This window comes from Sceloporus undulatus, chromosome 4 (genome assembly GCF_019175285.1).
Source record: "Sceloporus undulatus isolate JIND9_A2432 ecotype Alabama chromosome 4, SceUnd_v1.1, whole genome shotgun sequence".
Lineage (NCBI taxonomy): Eukaryota > Metazoa > Chordata > Lepidosauria > Squamata > Phrynosomatidae > Sceloporus > Sceloporus undulatus.
The window spans coordinates 83041800-83052768 of NC_056525.1; the positions used below are offsets into that span (position 1 = coordinate 83041800).

Sequence of the window (10969 nt, forward strand, 5' to 3'; positions counted from 1 at the left end):
ACTACAGGAACTGTGGTTTGTTCCAAACATGGTTTGTCCAACAAGCTGTTTCTCATTAGCTACAATTTATTAACTAAGGGTTGGTACAGATTGGCAAAAAGAGTTGAATTCCCGGCAGCTTGGGGACGTGGCATATGCATGACGCATGCCCCCAAGATGCTGGGAACACACTGTGAAGCCGCCCTGAGCAATCACATGGTGTTTCGGCATGCTACCAAACCCCAGAAAAACCACCACCACAGCAGCAAAGGCACCTTTTTCCCAGCGCAAAAAGGAGCGGCTTTCTGGCCCCAACCCAGCACTCAAAGGGACGATGGCAAGCCACTCCTTTATTGCCATCTGTTTTCGGCCTAAGCCTGCATGACACAGGGAAGACGCTTAATTTAAACTGAAAGCAGGAGTTTTCTATTTCCATCTCTGGTGAGCAAGAGATGAAAGGAGGAAGGACTGTGTAAGCCTGAGGCTTGCTATGATTCTTTTCCATAACAGGAAGACATGTCAAATATGGCACCAACTAAAGTTGTGTTTTAGACTATATTTTATTTGTTAATCACATTGCTTCTTTAGGAACCAGTTCTCTGAAAATGGAAGCACCACACGACGATGACAAAAATAGCAGATGCAAAACAGAGGAAGCTTAAGGCAAACCATACAATCTAAATTTAAATAGCTGTTTCTGAACACAATACAGAAGAGGTGCCCTAATATATAGAAATGTTATTAAAGTTTTATTGCTGACTAACAGTACTTCAGTGGCAGAAACTGGCATGAAGTTAGAACAGAAATATATTCTTATTTCTGGAAAAGAGCCATCCGAAGTACTAAAGATACTTCCAAAAAGTTCTGCATGTTAAGTTTAATTTATCCATAGCTGAAAACAACTTAAAGACATCTTCTACCACCAAAAGATCCCTACAGTTTTTGAAACATATTTCAAATGTACATTCTGATAAGAGGTTCATAATATGAAAATGCCGCAACCTCAATAAAGACAATATTTATGATTTTATGGTAAGCAAAAAAGATGCAGACAAGTGTAAATGTACTATAAACCTCACCTGACCAACTCTAGTGGAAAAGACTGAATTCCACGACAGTACAACCTTTACTGATTCATCAACTTTATTTGAATCTAAACACTGAAACCACATGTCCCCTCAGGCCCCTTCACTGGAAAAAATTGCCAGAGTTAACAAATGTCAAAGAATCAGATGAATTCGTTTTTAAAATCTATATTGATGACTGAGCCAAGTTAACTTTTGTAGGTAGAGGTCCTGCTTCTTGTTCATCAGTCTTGCATTTAACCACCATGAGTGCAGAAGTAGGATATCGGTTCAGTTTTTGTTCATTCATATAGTCTAAGTCTCCATAGATACTCAGCTTCTAGAACAACAAAATAAATGTTATCAAATGTGAGTCATTTGAGATATTATTTTTACTCCTATACGCTTTGTTGCATAGATACTAAAACAATTCTATCCATACTTAAGAGAATAAGTCTTATCATACTTAGTGGGAATTACTTCTGAGTATTTACTTCTTAAAATTCTATTGGTAAAAGCAGGAGAAAACGTTTAGTTCCCTGACCAGAAATTTAAGGGGGAGAAGAAAGATAACAAAAGTTGGCCTTTAAAATGAATAACTGTATGTTATAAACACATGTCTAACACAGAGATAATTTCTGCCTCAGTTAAAAAAAACAGTAGAAGAGTGACATCATAGAAGCATTTCTGGCCATTTAGATCGACATCATAACTTTTCTAATGGCTGTATATAGCCTCTCAAATTACTGTGATGCTACAATTTTATCTAATCCAACAAAGCAATATTTACAGTTGTGTTATGTAATGTGTGGGTATCCCCTTAGCAATTACTGTTTTGAATTTCTTCACAATGTTTTTGAATTGCTTCACAGGAATCACACCACCTCATTAAGAAATTAGCCATCCTTCAAGAGGTTAGCTATGAGCAAGTGACATCCTCTTACTAAAGGAAATCAATAAGTCTATTCAGTTTTGTGTTGCTATTTATAAAGGCTAACAGGAGGATTATTAGATTATATCTTTCCTGCCAAGAAGTATCTTGATCCTCTCTCAAAACCACATCATATCAGTGAAGATAATGAAGCAGAATGCCTGCTGTTTTGGAGTTAAGGTTACCTCAGATGGAACATACTGTTCCACAGCAGTAGTAACAGTGGCACAACAAATCCAGAGCAGCACCAGTACAGAGAGGAGAAGTGTGGTTGTTAATATCCAGCCAGAATTTCTGCAATGTAAAGAAACAAAATGTTTATATTTTTCATGATGAATCAAAAGGTTGAATCATAGAAATATTTCTCAGATATTATTCCACTGTCTAAAACTATAATGTTCTTTATAACTATACACATTAGGCACGGTTTTAAATGTTACCATAAATGAACTGCCTTGAACAGGTCTCAGAAAAGAATCTAGTTAAGAGTTCTCACTATTTGTTTAAATGAAATTGCCAGTGGCAGAGCTTTTAAAATATCTCACCAGAATAAATTGATACAAGTAAGTAATATCTTAGTACGATCTCCCTGCCAGGTCCTGTTTCTCAGTATGCCTGAATGAAGTTCACAGTTATTTTATTCAAATTAGGAAAAGGTCATTACTAGTTTAACAATTTTAAAACAAGCTTTCAAAGCATGGCAGTAATTTGGTTTTAAGTAACCTTAAAACAAACACATTGAAGCTCATTAGACTAGCAGAGTAACTACTTCAGCATCTGTTATTCCTAAACTGTCAACGTTCCATATGGACCAACAGTTTTGCTTGGATTTAGCTTTTTTTGGAAAAAGACCTTAAAACCGCAGTATTACAGAATGGGCTGTTTGAAAATAATGTGTTGTGTTTTAGCATGAAAGTAATTTTAATAGATAAGGAAGAGAGTGGGACTCTATGATGAATTCCTTTAGTTTAACAGAATAATTAGATGTAGCATAGTCAGTTATTGTTTTGTTGTTGTGTACCTTCGAGTCATTTCCAGCTTAAGGCGACCCTATCATGGGCTTTTCTTGTCAAGGTTTGTTCAGAGGTTTGCCATTGCCTTCCCCTGGGGCTGAGAGCATGAAACCCAGTGGGTTTCATGACCAATCTGGGAACTGAGTCCTGTTCTCCAAGGTTGTAGTCCAACACTCAAACCACTAAGCCGTGCTGGCTAATTTAATAAACATTTTGCTAAGAACTTATGCAGACAGAGCAGCACCACTGTGCCAACAGTTTAATTCCACACAGTAAATCATTAAGGACTAAGAAATTTAATTCTTTTCAAGGATTACTTAATATGCTAAAATATACATACACTGAAATACATTTGAAGAATCCATCACTTTCATCTTCATCAAAGAATCCTTTGTGAGTCTGTGGACCTCCTGGCTGCAGATCTACTGAAAAACCATAGTATATTTTTTGCTGTGTTTGGCCATGGGGAAGGGGAAGGACGCAAGGGATTTTAGGGTGCAAAAGCAGCTTTGGGGTGATGTATTTTGCCCATCCCAGTTTAAGTCATAGCTAATGGTATTTGTAAAGCTCCTTCAGGTAACTTACAAGATGCTTTGCTAAGCGATGATTCTTTTATATCCAGGTTTTCCTGACCAGCGCTTTGAATATACTGAACTTCTGGTTTTGACTGGAATTATGGAAAAACAAAAAACAAAAACAACCCTTCAAATCAATGTAAAAGATAAACACAAATCATCGTAGAATGACACATTTTAAAAAAACATACATATTTTAAGCAGGCTGAATAATAAATCCAACCTTTAAAAGGCAACATTTTGACAGGCATACACTCAGTTCTTTCATTTATAAATGAATCACCCTCTCCTCCTCCTGGTTGCTTTTAATTCTCTAATAGGTTAGCAAGTACCTGAAATATCAGTATTTTGCCATCATCAGCTTGAAGGTAGAAAGTCCATGAGGAGGTAATGAAGCTGTGGGCGGTTTCCATCATATCACTCCAGAACGATCTCACAAGCGTAAGAGGAAAGAGAAGATGCATCCTTGGCATTAAAGACATGAGCTGCAAACAGTTTGAAGATTTTTAAATTGCTCTTCACATTAATATAACAGCAACACAATTAACCAAACTAGGCTACAGACCTCTTTGCTACAAAATACATATTTAAAGAATAGAAATATAAACAGTGAAATAAATTATTCACTAATTTTATCGCTTCTTGGCCTTTTGGTTAAGATCAAGTGTAGTGTACTGTAATTTTATCAGAAAGGTGGTACTTACTTGATCTCTCCTCAGTTCAGCATATGGTAACTGACTCTGGCATCCAAGATGGCAAGCATATTGTTCATCAGACTGAGAGGTATATGCTTCAGAACAAGCTGTAAAAGAACAGGTGTTGTTTCAGTTCCACAGGCCATCTTCCAACTCAGTAACTGAAGCACACCTGAATACAGGATTTTAATAGAATTGTATATCAACCTTGTAGGACCCAAGATCCTGACATCTATCACTAATGGAATGTACCACTGGAGAGAAGACCAAGATAATATTAAGGTCTGAACTGCTTCTTAACATTCAAAGTCTGTTGAAAAACCCAGAACTAAATAATAAGAAATACAGTGCGCCCGCGCAATATGCGGGCTTGCCATACGCGGACTTGAGCGTATGCGCTCAAGCCGCGGTGCGTGCGCGGGGCGGTGCGTCCCATTCAGTTGAATGGGCGTGCGCGCCCATTGTGCCCTGCGCGTGCCTGCGCCGCCGCGCCCGAGCCCCATTGTTTCCAATGGGGCTCGAGCATAGACAGAATTCGCCTTACGCGGCGGGATCCGGAACGGATCCCCCGCGTAAGGTGAGGACACACTGTACTAAAAAGAAACAGGATAAAAAAATGGCTGGCAGTCTGGTCCCTTTCAGTGAGTGCTGGACTATATGCTTAAGTAACAGGTTTTCTAATTGGATGCAACTTCCCAAAGCCTGCAGTTCCAAAAACAGTAAAAGGGGGCAAGTAAAATAATAACTATGTAAAGGCACCAGATCCCATCTAATCTTGGACGCTAAACTGGGTCAGACTTGGTTATTACTTGGATGGGAGACCGCCAAGCAATACCATGCTATATTTCAGAGGAAGGAACTGTCAAAAACACCTCTGAGTATCCCTTCCTAAGAAAGTCCTATGAAATTCATGGGTTCACTATATGTCAACAAGTGTGTATGGAAGGCACATACACACACACTCTTATATGCTGTTACTTAGGAGTGAACGCTACATGATACAGTAGGTTTTATGTCTGAGTAAACAATAAAACTATTACGAAAAAACCTATGCCAGTATATCCACGGGTCAATGTAAGTACTGTACTTTGACTCTTATAAAAAAGGAACCATTCCCTGCTGAAAGGCAAGAGTGGCCCATTCTACATGGGCCTTTGCACGCCCCCAGTATATACTAGGGGTTGGCCAAGGACGCAGCGTCCAATCAGGCCTCACCCCTAGGACGTACTGGGTACGTCAAAATTGTGGTGCCCTATACAGATGGGCGTCGCCATTCTGATGTCGCGGACACTTAGTGCCTGCACGTCGTGGCGCGCTTATGACACCGCAAGTGTGCCATTGGCACTTTGCGGTGTCATAAGCGCGCCGCAAAAAGAACCTGCATTTTGTGGGTTCTTTTTGCTGCGCCAGGGAATCGCGTGGTTTGTCCACTGCGGTTCCCTGGCACAGCAAACACAGGCGCTGGCAGAGCGCCCTTTTTGGGCACTCTATGAAGCGCCAGTGTTATCTGTTCTGGAAGCACTGACACTTCTCTACTCCCTCATCCATCCAGCATGTGAATGCAAACAGTTATGCCTGCTGGAGTTTTGTAATTTCTTTGCCATTGTTTTCCTTTCTTTCATCCTTTAGATCCTTTGTTACATGTCCCTAACATTGACCTATCCACAGGTCATATCAAAATCCACAATTTTACCCCCTAAAACCTGCCCTTGACTTATACATGAGGTCGACTTACAGTCAAGTATATAGGGTATATTAAAAGAGTTTTCAGATGAAGTGAAATCTGTGTCCTGAAAGATGTGGTTGGTTTTCTCTTTTTTATCGCCTTGATACAGTATTCACTGTTCATTTGTGATTGTCTTCTGGACATTTCCCTCTGAGCTCTGAGCTATATTAGAACCTCAGGTAACATAGAAGCATCCAAGCGCCCACAGCAGTCTCAGATATCAACCACACAGAAGGATGCAAAGGTATGTCAACTCCAGTCTTGTGATATAGGGCAGGGTATAAATATTTAAATAAATAACATTTTAAAATGTGGTTTTCAAAACCAGGCAAAGATGTGAGTAAACTGTTCACTATACAATTTGTCTTTCCTTGATAGTTTTATTGTTCTTGTGATGATATATTATGTCGTTCCTTTTTGTTGTTTCTTTTCCTTTGTAAATGGGAAGCGGTCTATGGACTAAATCAGCTTAGTACAGGACAATATTTGGGATTCAAATACTCTGTCTTGTTTTCAGTTCATTGGTGAATTTACTTTTCTTTTGTTACTAGACATGATGGCAGCCATTTTGTGATTACATCTACAACAGTTTCTCAGATTTTCATATTCGCCTGAGGGCCACCAAAAGGTTGAGGACCACTTTTATAACCTGAAAAAAATTGCTCATTTGTCTTACCAGAATCACATTCCAACTTGGTTTGATTCAAGTCAGTTCCATCATCTGCAAATTGGCAAATAGAGAACAGCCTGCAACCTCTTTGACAGGCATACAGTTCTTCTTCCTTAAATACCAACAAGTCACAATCACTACTTTTATCACCTTCTTATGACAAGCACTTCCCTTAAATATACAGTGGTACCCCGGGATACGAAATCACCGCCTTACGAAATTTCCGGGTTACGAAAAAAATCCATTAGAAAAAACTGTTTCGGGTTACGTTTTTTTTTTCGGGTTACGAAAAAATTTTTTGGTGCTTTTCGGCGCTTTTTCACACGGAATCGCGGCTTCCAGCGCTAGCGCCTATGGCAATTTCGGCTTGCGAAAGATTTCGGGTTACGAAGGGCTCCGCGGAACGGATTACTTTCGTAACCCGGGGTACCACTGTATATATATATATACACACACACAATAAAAGTATACATAGACAATGTTCTGGACAGTATCAACTTCTAAGATGACGCAAACTCAAGTTTTGGAACTGAGGAAAAACACCCCATCTATAGATCAGAGGAAAAAGCTACTGAGACCAGGAAGAGAATACAGTGGTACCTCGGGATACGAAATACCCAGCTTACGAATTTTTCGGGATACGAAAAAATCCCATAGGGATTTATTGTTTCGGGTTACGAACGTTTTTTCGGGTTACGAAAAAACTCCGGCGCTGTTTAAATGGAGCCGCGGTTTTTTTCCCCATTAGCGCCTATGGCAATTCGGGTTACGAAGGTTTTTCGGGTTACGAAATTAGCCGCGGAACGAATTAATTTCGTAACCCGAGGCACCACTGTATATCACTCTTGAAATATTAAACTCTGACTCAGTTAACCACATCAAGATGCTGACCAAAATTCAAAGTTAGGTTGTCTTTCCATTCCATCCATAGAACACATTTCTTGTAGTGAGTTTTGCCTCTGTCGTTGGCAGATGGGTTTTAGTATCCTTGTCAGCATTGTGGCCCATCAGCTGCCCAATGACACAGAATGAATTGATTTGTATTTCCTATGCTTTGTTAAATACTGCTAGTTTTAGCTTGGCAGTCTGCATCTGGGAAAAATAGGAATGCCGAGAATGGATTATGAACTTTCCTCTGTTACCAACTTGCATGTAGTTTTCCTAACAATTTATGGAGGGGAGAGAGGCGTAATGCCTGGGCACTTCACTTTTCTTTCTCACTTCTTCACTACCGTATGTAATCCTTGGAAATCCTTCTTTTATCCATCTCATTCAAGAGGAGTGTGCACAACTACCCAGGGCCACATGGCCAGCCATGGGAAACTAGAGTGCTGGCCTTGGGATAGTAGGGATAGACTTAGTTGTTTAGGGGCTCCATTTTACAATCAGCAAAATTACTGGGATGCTTCTCTGTTACAGACCACCTTCGGCATCAATTGCCACCAATAAAGCTTATAATAGTAATGTGTGTCAGTGTTCAGCACTAAACAAATTCTTGAAGAATTGCCCAGAACTGGTTTTAGTTTGGAACAGCCACAGTTGGATGTATCCAATGAAGTAGACCTTAATACACAAAAACAAAGTTAGCAGCTATGATTTGAGACTGCAGCTCAACCTCACGGCCTCTCAACTGCGGTTCCAATCTCATACGATTTCCCTTCTTATTCATGATCTTTATAAAAATAGGGAATATGTCCATCAAATTCTAGGGAGGCAGATGTAAATATAAACTGTTTATGTTTACAACTGCCTCCCTAGAATTTGATGGAAAAGTGACTCAAAGGTGGCATATTCCATATTTTCCTATAACCTCCAGCACTTTTATGAAGATAATGAATAAGAAGGGAAACCGTGTGAGATTGGAACCACAGCTGAGAAAGGCCAGAAAAAGAATGGATTTGAGTTTTTAGAAAACCCACTACTGAAACTTAATTTAGCCAAGATAGAAGTGTTATAATCTGCCCTGCTACAGCCTTAATACGGACCTGTTATGGGTGCCTATGCTTCTAAAATTGTACTGTCAGCATTGGCTTTCAATCCATTTTGGTTTCCAATGCAAAGTTCTGACGATGATACAGACAGGCCAAAATAAAGCTGCTAAGGGTCACTTTGGAGTTATGCTGTTTAAATGATGCATGCGTCCCAAGAGGCCGGAAGCTGTGCCAAAGCCACATTTCAGTCCTAAGGACTGCAGCATAGCTTTGGCGCAGCTTCTGGCCTCTGAAGATGCATGTGTCATTTAAACAGCATACCTCCAAAATGATCTGAAGCAGCTTTATTTTGGCCTGTCTGTTTGGGCCCCATTACTTGTCCCTGGTCAGTGGCAAAGACCCCAATCTGAACTAGGAAAGGTTGTATCTCAATGGCACATCTATCAGCCAGTTCTCACGTTCAGCCTTCAGTATTTCCAGCTCTGATAGGCAAGACTTTTCTCTAAAGCCTCGGGCAGCTGCTACCAGGCAGTGCAGACAATACTGAACTAGACAGAGAAGCGATCTGACTTCAATTAAGGCAGTTTTTTACCCCACGATCTGAGATAAAGCAGGTGGGTTATGGAGCTTGTTCAGCCACAGTCTCCGACTGCTGGAGCTCATTTTCCCAAGAAAGCTTCCCTGCTTGGCTTTTTGGTTCTTGTTTCCAGCAGGGTCTAAAGCTTTCTGATACAGAGGCTGGATGGCCATCTATCAGGGGTGCTTTGGTTGGGAGTTCCTGCACGGCAGGGAGTTGGACTGGGCGGCGTTTGGGGTCTCTTCCAACTCTAGGACTTTAATTCTTCTTCTCTTAATGAGGCCCAGAGAGAGCCCACAATAACTAGCTAGTTGTGGGGAGAAATGGCAATAGCAATAGCAAGTAGGAATACATGCAGGTCCTCCAACGCAACTCTATGTCAGCTTTAACCCAAAGTCGCACTGGAAGACCTAGAGATTCCTAGAGAGAACACTAGGCCTTTGTAGCTCCTCCTCTGGCAGATGTTGACCATAGAGTTGCACTGGAGGACAATGTCTGGCAGATGTTGACCATAGAGTTGCACTGGAGGACAATGTCTGGCAGATGTTGACCATAGAGTTGCACTGGAGGACTTAGAGATCAGGTGGAAACATAGTGTTTTTGTTATCTGTGGGTCTTCCACATTCACGGGGGCCCTGTGGCCCTAACCCCAGAGGGACAAGTGTATGCTTCTGTACTGCTTCATAGTGAACTCAGGGCACTCTAAGCAGTTTACCAATTGCGCTTAACAAGCTGGCTACTCCTTTTACTGACCTAGGAAAGGATGGAAGGCTGAGTGGACCTTGAGCCCCTGCCTGGGATCGAACCCACAACCTTGTGGCTGCAGTACTTGCAATTCCATGGTCAACATCTGCCAGACATTGGTTGACCATAGAGTTGCACTGGAGGAGCTACAAAGGCCTAGTGGAGTGTTCTCTCTAAGAATCTCTAAGTCCTCCAATACAACTCTGAGTTAAAGCTGACCATAGAGTTGTGCTGGAGGACCTGGATATTCCTAGAGAGGACACAACCCCTGTGCCTCCAGGGCTCCAAAGGAAGATGGCTGGGTTTAAACCCACAACTTTATGGCTGCAGTACCTGGATTTAACCAATGGAGGGCAGAGGTCCACTTAGGGCCTTAGAGCCCCTACCTGGGATCGAACCCGCAAGCCTTATCGCCACAGTACTTGCAATTAACCACTGCGCCACCAGGGCTGCAATAGAAAACAGAGGCCCTCTCAGCACCTTAAAGCCCGAACCTGGGATCGGACGGAAGACGGAGTTCCACTTAAGACCTTGGAGCCCCTGCCCGGGATCGAACCCGCGACCTTGTGGCTGCAGTACCTGCATTTAACCACTGCGCCACCGGGGCCACTAGAGGCCCCCGCCTGCCAGTCCCCCCTTTACCTTGGGGTAGGTATGGAGCGGGTAGGTGTTCTGGCAGGTCCGCTGGCACGAAGCCGTGTTCCCCAGCGCAGGCTCGAAAGCCTCGGAAAGAGGGTAAGGGACGGCTGGCTCCGCCTCCTCCGCCCCCCAAGTCGGCTGGCCCCCCAGAGAGGAGAGGAGGATGAGGAAGGGCCCCAGACACCGCTGCTGCTGCCGCCGCGCCCCCGCCATTTTGTGCTCCACCGCAGACGGAGGGAGGGTTGTTTGGTTTTTTGCAAACCGCCCCTCCGCGCGCTTCCCACTTCCGGTGACAGCCAAACACGCCCATAGATTTTATGGTAGATACACCGCTAGGCAAACGACTCGCGGGTTTCTTTAGCATCCCTGCGCTCTTCCTCTCTCTCGCTCAGGGATTTTGGACTTCAGCTCCCAGAAGCCTCAGT

The 10969-nt window shown here is 42.2% G+C and overlaps 1 protein-coding gene across 2 annotated transcripts; it reads right to left on the reverse strand.

The window, feature by feature from the left end:
* Nucleotides 1–520: 520 nt before the first annotated feature.
* On the reverse strand, nucleotides 521–10821 carry TMEM59 (transmembrane protein 59). 2 transcript variants are annotated; one of them, XM_042464925.1, is made up of 8 exons: nucleotides 10548–10821; nucleotides 6660–6765; nucleotides 4267–4364; nucleotides 3895–4047; nucleotides 3573–3654; nucleotides 3328–3409; nucleotides 2160–2268; nucleotides 521–1383 (listed from the first exon to the last, which is right to left on the reverse strand). In XM_042464925.1, exons 1-8 carry the CDS (start codon nucleotides 10755–10757, stop codon nucleotides 1231–1233), a joined length of 993 nt encoding a protein of 330 aa, XP_042320859.1. In that variant the 5' UTR covers nucleotides 10758–10821; the 3' UTR covers nucleotides 521–1230. The 2 variants fall into 2 exon arrangements, with proteins under 2 accessions (XP_042320859.1, XP_042320858.1); XM_042464924.1 differs by having other exon boundaries at nucleotides 3328–3412; nucleotides 10548–10820.
* Between the last annotated feature and the right edge of the window lie 148 nt (nucleotides 10822–10969).

What these genes read in the sequence shown, in the direction of transcription:
- TMEM59 (XM_042464924.1), bottom strand. Translation starts at nt 10,757, where the DNA reads ATGGCGGGGGCGCGGCGGCAGCAGCAGCGGTGTCTGGGGCCCTTCCTC. An exon ending in GCAAAATACTGATATTTCAG is followed by an intron (nt 3,655 to 3,894) that starts GTACTTGCTAAC and finishes CCATAATTCCAG; the next exon opens with TCAAAACCAGAAGTTCAGTA. An exon ending in AACAGTATGTTCCATCTGAG is followed by an intron (nt 1,384 to 2,159) that starts GTAACCTTAACT and finishes TTGTTGTTCTAG; the next exon opens with AAGCTGAGTATCTATGGAGA.